The 10,042-nt window shown below is 47.2% G+C and overlaps 1 protein-coding gene across 1 annotated transcript; it reads right to left on the bottom strand.

The window, feature by feature from the left end:
* Positions 1-2,961: 2,961 nt before the first annotated feature.
* Positions 2,962-4,308, bottom strand: DLEU7 (deleted in lymphocytic leukemia, 7). Its single transcript, XM_010583435.1, has 2 exons — positions 3,877-4,308; positions 2,962-3,045 (listed from the first exon to the last, which is right to left on the bottom strand). The coding sequence occupies exons 1-2, from the start codon at positions 4,306-4,308 to the stop codon at positions 2,962-2,964; spliced, it is 516 nt and encodes a 171-aa protein (XP_010581737.1).
* Between the last annotated feature and the right edge of the window lie 5,734 nt (positions 4,309-10,042).

Raw genomic sequence — 10,042 nt, 5'->3', positions numbered from 1 at the left:
CCCACCTCAAGTCTGCATCCATCTCTCACCTGCTGTTTTCTAAAACAGTTGCATTTGCAAGATATCTCCTAGGACATACACCACCGAGAATGGTGGAGTTGTTAATAATTTCTTGTAAAGTTACTATTCCTGTGGAAAGAAAAATCCCCCAAGCCCCTAGAGTAGTTCATTCTGCGGTTTGCTGCTGCAAAGCCTCTTTCTAACACAGCAGGTGCAGGTGCATGCGGAGTGCAGCACTATCATATTAATAAAGTGGAACCACCTAAGCGTATTTCCTCTGAGCTTCCAGAAAGATCTTGGAGGCAATTCCTCACTTGAAGAACTCCAAATTGTCCATTTGTCAGTATTTAAAAAATATCCACACAAACGAGTACTGATGCCTACGGCTTGCAAATAACTTTATGGAGGGTGAGGCAATTTTTTCCAGGATCACTCTTCATATTAATTACTTTAAAAAATGAACATTCAAAGCTATTAGGTCCAGGAACAACTCCATAATATCAGTGGCTGCAAAATGAAAAATGTGCATGCTGGCACATTTGTTCAATCCGTGGTGGCGAGCAGGGACTCCGCTGCTGTTTTATGCGAATTCTAATGAAAGCAATTTATTTCGTTTCCGTCACCCCTAAGCCATTATTTATGAATCAGTCTTCAGATCTCTCGCACAAGGAAGAACGAGTCACTTTGGCACTGAGAACCAATCTCTGACTTGTGTCAGGAAGTCAGCAACCAGGAAACAAGCTTATTAGCTACCATTAGAAATGTCATCTAGCAACAGACACCCATTCCATATTCCTCCCCCAAAAAGCGCAAATCTCCCGGGTTGAAGAGCCCTGGGATAACGCCGTGCCGAGCCTGGCTGCTTCTCCCGAGGAGCGGGACTGGAGCGAGGAGCTGCTGCCCCGACTGCCTTCCTCCGCACCGGAGCACAAGGGCAGGAGAAACTTGCACAGTCAGAAGTTTTTTTATTATTATCCCGCCCTGCCAATCTGGCGCCTTTTAAGGACGCTATTTTCTTTCCCCCTTTAAAGAAAATACCATGACTGTTTTGCAAACGGGATGGCTATTTTAACTTCTTAGCGTGATTTATACTCCATTCCCCGCTGGCTGCTGTCGAGGTTGGCCCAGTCCAATCCGCGACACGTTTCTGATTTAGCACCGTCCTCGCGACCCCTCGGTGACTTCGGCGCGGGAGGCAGGATGTTATCAAAAAGCTGGAGTAACGCATAGCTGCACCTGAGCACGGCCAGGGCAAGCCGCACGCTGCTATTTCGGGAAGCTTTTATGCCTTGTAGTTTTCCTTTTCAAATGCACTCGCATTGCTGCTTAAAAGACAGAATCTCTGTTAAAAGAAGAAAAAAAAAAAAAAAGGCCGTTCTGTTCACCTTGGCAGTGTGTAATTACGGGAGAGGGAAAATGTGGACATTATTACAGGGTGTCTTAATGGAGGCAGAAGGCGTGAGGAGTTCGCTTGTGGTGCGATGCCAGTAAACAGCGGGCTGGGCAGCGGGGTGATGTGGGCGATGGGGTCGGGGACGGGGGGAAAGATGCCCCTTGCCCTTCCCCACCTTCACGCAGACCCTTTGGCCCAGCAGTCTCTTTGCAGCCGTGCCGCAGGCAAAATCAGCAGCAACGCGCTTGCTGTCGCTAGCAAAGGATTTGCTTCAAATTCTTGTGAGGGTGTCGCTTTTCATCGGAAATTAACACCCACCTTTTAATTGCTGGGGACTAGCGTTGTCTAACGGGCACTGGGGCGCAGCAGAAAGCGTTGTTCCCAGTACCGACAGGGGATGAGCTATTTCAGTGTTGTCCTTCCAGTCCTTGAATCTGTTTTTTCTTCAAGCCTATGCGTATCTGGTTTGGGACCGTTTTATAGAGTGATTTTTTGGACCCATTCAGCTGATAAACCAATACAGAGAACATAATCCAATAAAAGGAAAACAAGGAACAACCCCAAACCAAACGGAAAACAGGAAAGTCAGGATTGTCAGGAAGGAACTGAAAGAGGCATAACCATAGCAATAAATGAGAAGTATCAAATACTGACTACTAGCATGAGTGAGTGTCTCTGAGACATAAACCCAGAGCTTTCCTTCAAAAACAGTGAGTGGAAGGAACATGTTACCAAGGGCTGCCATTTTGAAGGGACTTGGGCCAACTCATTGGCTTAGAGCTTATTTTTAAGGGCTTGTTCATCTGAATTTATGGACAGGTTGTAATATAAATGGATCCCTTGGAATCCAATTTATTTCAAAATCAAATCTGCAGCAGTGAAACTACTCGCAATTAAAGGGGTCGGTTATCCGTGACGCAGGTTCTGAGGAAAGCGAGTGCAGAATTTATGTAACCTCATTGTAGAAGGGAAGGGGGAGAAAGTCCCAGAGCTCAGCGGGTCATGATAATGGGTTTTCAGTGGAAAAAGGACCTAACTTAGCTTCAAGTAGAATAGGAAAATCAGAATCCAAAGTACACTGTATTCCCAGTGGTATCTAAACACATGCTTTCATACAAGTAGATATTAAAGTAGTTCTGGGAAAGCAGAGGAATAAAATAAAACCTTCATTGAAGTGGCTGTATTTCATCAAGCTAGCATTTGTTTGTAAAAAAACCCAAATGTCATTAGCCTTGTTTATTTTAAATTACGAGCCAATGAAGAAGTCTTACTGGAAAATTGGTATTGCAGAAGTCCAACCTGTCACTGTACTCTCATTTTTGAAGAATAATGTCTAACATTTTCATTTGATTTTTAACACACTCTTTTTACGTCATGCATAGCTTCCAGTATCGCTCCTTCCATCTCTAGGTGTATTTATTCCTAGTGGACTCTTAGATGGATATTCCTGGAGACTGAAAATATTTGGACCCAGATGTTCAAAGGTTGCTTCTGATTCTTGGTGACTGAGTTTATGAGTATCTTGACTTGAGATAGCTTGGATTTGATTTTTAGCAAATTGTGAACAATCACAAAGCCAGCTGGACTCCGTACATTGATCCAGCACACGTGAAAACAGTATCTTGCAATACCTCAAATTCATCACCAAGATACTGAGAAACCAGAAGTCATAGCAAAAATTTGTTCACAAATATTCATCCACCAGATGAGACTTTAAGTGGTTACATCTTTGCTGGCTTCAGTATCCCCCAGCTTCCCACATTGTGCTGGTCTGTGCTGGGAAGGTTGGCATAAAAGAGCAGATTCTAGTTTTAGCTCAGCTGGCCCAGCAACTGGTGTCTACTACTAGTGGGGTTTCTGTGGCATGCACCTTTGGTCCTAAAAATTGGATAAGAACTGCCTATGACTTGCAAGCCCCTACCTAGGCTTTTTCTCAGACTTCTTCCTGGGGTAACCATCGTATTTATAGGAAAATTGAGGATTTTTTCAGGTATGTGTTCATTGGGTCTGCTATGTTAGATATACAGCATGTCAATCTGGAGCAGCCATGGGCTCTGTGGGTCAGTCGTGTTTCACTTGCAGGGTACCAGTCATCTCTGCATCTGATGTTCTTTTTCAGCTCTTTTAGAACTGGAGAATAGCTTCATAATTTAAGACTTTATGTGCATTTATAGAAATTTACACATACAAAGCTGGCTTCTGAAAAAGCCCTAAATAATCTTTCCAGGCTCTTCAGCATGTCAGTAAGCCTTCATTCTGCCAAAAAGTCTTTTTATCCCCCGAACCCTTGTGATGCAGCTACACTGAACTGTCAGTAGCCTTCTGTTTTGCAGGCTGTAGGCTTAAATTACTTAACTGGAAATTAATGTAAATGAAACTCTTCCAGTGCTCATGGCAAGACCCAGCACGTGCAGGTATGGGTGCAGAAAAAGCAACTTCTGCCAAAAGCCAGAGATAAGTGTACCTCTGTCTCTCTTACTTACTTTTGGGAGGAGAGGAAGAGGATGCTGCTGTAGGAGAGGGAGCAGGAGAGTCTCTTCTACTTGTACCAGGCGGGAAGTCGCTTCCACTAGTCGGGACATCTTGCTGCACAGAGCTGTCTCCCGAAGGGTCCCACGCCTCACCAGCCGCTCTGGGCTGGGAGGAGACGAGTCTCCGCTCTCTTCTCCCTCCTTACGGCTTTTCCCTGCGGCTCTTCTCTCTTCCTCCGGCTTCTGAGCCCCACCAGGCTCACGCATCTCCATCTCCTCTCCCGGGCTGCACCGAACTGGGCCAGACCTGCCGGTGCCAGAGGTTTCGGTGTGGGAAGGCTGCGGGGGGCTGCGGGGAGGATGGGGGGCTGCGACAGCCCGGAGGGCGCGGAGAGCCCCTGCCTGGTGCCCGATGGACACAAGCAGAGCGGCCGGACCGGCCATCGGCGTTCCCACCTCCCTCGCGGCTTTTAAAACCCGATTTGGCCCCTTCCCTCCCTCTTATCTCCGGCCCCGCGGTGGGTGGCCACCCAGCCCACCCGCCTCTCCAGCCCACCCCGGGGCTGGCATCGGCAGGTTGAAACCTGGGGGTCACCGGGGAGGGACGGGTGGGTGGGTGCAGGGCTCGGGACCACCGAGCCTTTCGCACCAGGCGGTGTAAATCCTCCCGTGGTCCCAGCCGGGAGCGGGCTTGCCAAGGCTGGCCCATTCGAGGGGGTGGGATGCTCGTGGAGTCAGCCCCCCAGAGGCTGCGTTATAAAGCTCGGCGCTGAAGGATTTTACAATGTGTTTCAATGCGTAATTTAAAAGGAGAGCAAGGGCCAGGAGCGAACCCTTTCGTTCCGAAGCCCTCCCGGTTTCAGGGATGTTCGGCGCGGATCTGGTCGATGCTCCTGCATCCCGCAGCAGGTGCCTCCCAGTGGCACCCACAGCGAGAGGCAGACACCCCTGGAAATGCCCAGGAGGGTCCAGCCGTCAGGGTTTCCACCCAAAAGCTACGGCTGCTGCTAAGTCAAAACTTCTCAGCCTACCCTCAGTTTTATTACTATTATTATTATTATTATTAATCACAACCCCAAAATGCATCAAACACATCCAAACCTGCCAAGCTGACAGTACCGTGTTTGGAGCATGGAAAAAAGAAAAAAAAAATCCCAAGTAGGAAAACAGTGGGTTGGAAACGGGAAGGCTGAATGAGCCCCACCTGAAATAACTCCAAAAAAAGGCATTTCTGGCTTTGGCAAGTGAGCAAGAAGGATCCTATATGTTTTTGTATATGGTTCCCAGAGGATTTAAAACTGTAAGATTTGATGCTAAACCTATTTCTGTGCTGTGAAACCAGGGACAGCTGTACAAATATTTGCTGTTTTTAATTAAACCTAACATTGCTACTTCCTTCATTTAAGTTAGGTCAAAGGACTGGCAATTTTATGCTTTGATAGATGAAGAAAAACAGTTGTGGGTGTTGTGTTTTAGAAATATGGTATAAAATAAGAAGTCTGAGGGAAAAGGCCTCAGAGGCTATAATAGCTCTAGCCTTGTGCTTTCTTCTCAGAGATGTTTTCCTTGTCAAATATTTCGCCTTATCCATATAGCAACTGTTTCTACTGTAATTCTGCTCATTATTTTTCCTTGAAAGACTTCTATCTAAACTTTCCACTTGCTCCCTAGTTAAACTTGAGGTGGCATTCTCTCGGCTTTGTATTCTTTATCAATGTAGAAAAATCTGCTTTCTTAGGGGGAAATGAGGACGGCTGTGCCTGGTCCCTCCCTCTTTGGACCCCCCCGCATTGCCTCGGTCACTTGGCAGAACATCTCTCAGCGACTCCCTCTGGAGAAGCGCTGGTCTGTCTCCTGCTCCTCAGAGCAGGGCTGTGCTGTCACCATCCCTTCCGAAAGCCGGCGTATCCATCCCGTCCGTGATAAACGAGAGATAAACTGTCGGTTCAGAGACCCGTTTTTTGGTCACACAGCAAAGACCAAAGAGCACCGAGCTGGGGGGAAAGTTCTTGTTTGGGGTCCATGGCTGGTCTGCTGCTTGTCCTGGGGTAAGTCCCTCAGGCTTCCACTATGGGAAATGAGGATAACGATGCTGACTCCCATGGTGATGTGTTTTGGGACCCGTACAGTAAAAGAGCCAGGTATTAGAGTTCCTTGGGCTTTTAGAAGAAGGCAAAGGAGACTTAGAATTAAGCAGGAATTTCACCCAAATTACCTTTTTGTCAAAAATTCTGGACTCATGAACATGTACTGCCTGTTGGAGAACATCCATTTTCATCAGTTTTTGTTTAAAAATCAGGAAAAGATGTTTAGAAAGTCAGAGTAATGCATTTAAACACGTAAGCATATATTTTAAAGCGTGGGGGTTTTTAATGCAATTTTTTTCAGTCTGCTTTTAAACCAGGGTATAGACAAAAGGCACCAAGGAGGAGTAAGATAAGTGTTTTGCTTCTGTTGATCCATATTTTGTGTTTTGGGTTGGTTTAGATTTTAATTTACAAAAATTTTTGAGATTTCAACTTTTCATCCTCAGTGAAAAATCTCAGATTTTCTGTGGGAAAACAGAGGGCCATTTCTTCCCCTTTGGTACCTATAATGGAAAGAATGAGGGGATTGTCCCCTCTACGTAGTTTGTTATTTCTGCTTTAAAAATGACATGTCTCACTGTGCTAAGTGAAATAAATTAGTATTATAGGTTTTAAAGATCTTCAGTAAGTTCTCAGTAAAGTTCTTTGTTATTATTATCAATGTTAGCATTATATTACTGCTACCAGCAGTTTTATTGTTGCTGCTGTGGTGCTGATCATTAGTATCGATTTTAAAAGAAAAAAGCCTTTTTCCTAAAGGTGTAAACCTCATCCATCAGTTGATAGACATCTGTCAGCAGACAGACCTCTGTTCCTTCCTATAGGGGACTGTCAGACTAGCCTGGCATCAGCGCAGGACCTGTGCCAGGCACTCAAACCAAACTGCAAATGAGGTAAAAGAGGTAAGAAGTGGGTACAGGAGTGTGGAGAAGAACACACAGATTTGCAGTTTATCAGCTTGCTCACTTTCTAAGTGCTAGAGATTTGGTCTTCTTAGGTGGTCTGAAGTTTTGGGGTGGATTAACATTTTATAAAACTTTTTTTTCTACAAAAACATAAAAACCTCCAAACCCTCTAACAAACCCTTATCAGGAATTTTCTTAGAGAAATATTATACATGGACAATTGCAAAAATGAGAAGTGGAAGTCTGTCTTTATTTCCAACATCTGCCTCCCTATCTGCTCATTGTTTATCTATGTACCATGTGGAGCCCTGAAGATACTGAGTCATCGGTCAAGTAGAGAGTAAACCAAGAGGAGATATATCACGACTTAATGCTAAAGAAAACATATGTTGTGACATCTACCTTCATTACTGCTAGTACCTCTCACCTCATAACTAAAACCATGGCTGAATGGGTCTGTTAACTGTTTTTAACAGCGTTCTTGTGTGCATCCATAAATCCAGAGGTTCTCTTCCTGACACTGCTGCTGTCCCATCCGCTTTGCCGAGTGTGTCTGAAGGGGCAGAAATAGATGTAGGAGCTTTTGCTCCCCACTCCAGGATGTATAAGGAAAAAGCAAGTTTGTCCCTACTGTACTTCTGCTATAAATGAATGTATTTTTTATGGTCAATGAGTTTTTCTCAATGAGTTAACCATCCTTTCAGAAAAATAAGATGAATAGCTGCTTATTTTAATCTGGCAGCACTTTGAGAAAATACAGCATTTTTTCTGTCTCACGTAGCTCAAGGCTAAAAACCCAAAGAGCAAGAAAACTCCTCTTCCCCCCCTCCTCCTTCCAAAAGGAAAGTCAAGGTTTCATGGGATTCAGCACAATCCGTGGGATTTATGTTGCACCTGTTGAATTCTCACAAGAAATATCAATTAAAATATTGTGACTTTGGAAGGCACATAGGAAATCTGCGGGGAGACTCGAGCTCCATGTCTTTTCTGCACCTGCAGCCGTCTGCCGTCCCAGCTTGGTGCCTCTGGGGTAAGGGGGGGCTGCGGGGCCGGTGCCACGCGCCGCTCCGTCTCCATCGGCATGGGGGGAGAAGCCCATTTCCCCCACCTGCACCGTGCCGACTGATTCTTGTTTGAGTTGGCACCCGCCGATGGTATCGGGACGATGAGGCCTTGCGGACACAGAGCTGGAGTGTTGGGTGGCGCAGATTTGGGATGCTCTCCCTGCCCTCGAGTGCCGGGACTGCGAGAGGGGAAGGGAAGCCTGGGATCTTGCAGCAGTTCGCTCCAACGCCCAGTTGAACCTGATCAATATTTTTTAAAAGCTCGAGTGGCAGTGGGTCCGTAAGCCTTCGTCCCCAGCTGGTGAAACTGGGATTTACCAGGAATGGCTGGGTTCTGCACTGCTGTCGGTTGCTGCTGTTGCTGTTTGCACGTTACAGTGCTGGTGGGATGGCTCTGGTGGAGCAGGGCCTCAGGGAGCACCCAGGCTCGGGAGAGACCGCGTGTCCAGGAAACATGCTACATGTGTTCCCAGAATGTGTTGATCTAAATCAAAAGCTGCTAGTTTTCTCCTGGTAGCTACCCAAAAAGCTGCTAGTTTTCTCCTGGTAGCTACCATCATCATACAAAAGAGGGTGAAAGCTACTGCTGCCCAGCATGGAGGTGCTGGGGGGTGCTTTGCTGCTGTGCAACTGCCCATGGGGGTGAGCCCCATGGGTATTTAGGCAGAGAAATACCTGGGTAGTGGATATTAATGGAGCTTAGGCATAAGCCAGGTGCTGAGCAATTACAGATGCTCAAGAAACTTTCAGAGACCCATGTAAAATGCTCATGGATAACAAGCAGGGGCTTTCAGGAGCATAGTTTTGAGCACAGCATGTGATTTCTGCCATTTAATTGCCCATTGCTTTAGCTGGACGTTGAACCTAAGGACAGCTGTACCAGTTTAGATCAGAGTACCCCAAGCCCATATTCTGACTCCAAAAGTAGCAGGGGATACCCCCGGCGTTTTCCCTGGATGAGGCTCATCCCCAGCATTCTGGGTGTGCTCCCCTTGCAGCTGTCCCCAAAACAGGCAGCTCACCTGAATTGTGAATGGCCTGAATTGTGCCAACGGGGGACCACATTCATGGTGGCCCCCAGGGAAAAGGAAAAGAGCGGCAGCAATGGGACGCCTGTTGATGAATGGGAACAGGCAAGTAAGCTGTAAAGCGTTTCCAGAGCCTCTGACCGTTCTCAGCTAGAGGCATTTTTTTGTGCCTGTGTTGGTTCTTTTGTGTAGTAACCCACAGTGGATCCCTCTCCGAGGGCTTGTCCATTCCCCCTTTAAACCCGAGCAGCCACAGTGTCGTTTGGCAACGAAGTCCATGCCCACTTGCTGCTTGAAGAATCACTTCCTTACGTTTGTTTTCACCCCGGCTCCCTTATAGCCCATCAGTCGTGTGCTGAAGGGGACGAGCGAGCAGTCAGTCCTTCCCCATGGCAGCCAGCATTTCGCAGACCTCTACCATATTTCCCCTACGGCTCCTTTCCAGCCTCTCCCCATTCTCCTGCTGCAGGTTGGTGTCCCCACGGAGGGCCAGCTGGGATTGTCCCCTGTCCTGAAAGAGTAACAGTCAGCCCGGTTCCCTTACAAAACGCCAAACACCTGAATTAGCGTGGGTGGCTCAGCACGGCCGCGGTGGAGCCAGCCCACGGGGCCGGTTCTGCTGGCTCAGCGCCGGGGCTGGGGGTCCGCAGCCGAGGGCCAGGCGCCGCGGCCGGGTGCTGCAGCCTCTTCCACCTGTGTGGCTCTTCCTGCGGCCAGCACTTCACCAGATTTAGGCGTGCGTTCCTAGGATACAAATACAAAAATATTTTCGCTCTCGTACGTGTCATTCTGGGGAGACGTTTTGCCCTCAGAAGCGACCTTTTTATATAACACCAGCTAAATACACGTTGCGCCTAAGTGGAGATACTCCGTTAGAAATAAATGGGCTTATAAGCATTTGGAAGTGTAAAGGTGATATTTATAAAGTGACCAGAACACCCACTACGCGCTGCATAAGCCAGTGAAAATAACAGCTGCTGAGTTTTATCAGCTTTAGAGCACCACAGGAGCAGCGCAGAGAGCGGTTCATCTGCCATGTGTCAGTGCTGAGCACAGCTGACTAATGCGCTGCTGCAGCTAAAGACAGGGTAACC

The sequence above is a fragment of the Haliaeetus leucocephalus genome, unplaced genomic scaffold (assembly GCF_000737465.1).
Source record: "Haliaeetus leucocephalus isolate CR32 unplaced genomic scaffold, Haliaeetus_leucocephalus-4.0 Scaffold897, whole genome shotgun sequence".
Lineage (NCBI taxonomy): Eukaryota > Metazoa > Chordata > Aves > Accipitriformes > Accipitridae > Haliaeetus > Haliaeetus leucocephalus.
The sequence above is the reverse complement of the archived record's forward strand: the minus strand, read 5'-3'. Positions and strand labels throughout refer to the sequence as shown.

Coding starts and splice junctions, on each gene's coding strand:
- DLEU7 (XM_010583435.1), bottom strand. CDS start 4,308: ATGGCCGGTCCGGCCGCTCTGCTTGTGTCCATCGGGCACCAGGCAGGG. Junction 3,046..3,876: donor CTCTTCCTCTCCTCCCAAAA/GTAAGTAAGAGA, acceptor CTGGTTTCTCAG/TATCTTGGTGATGAATTTGA.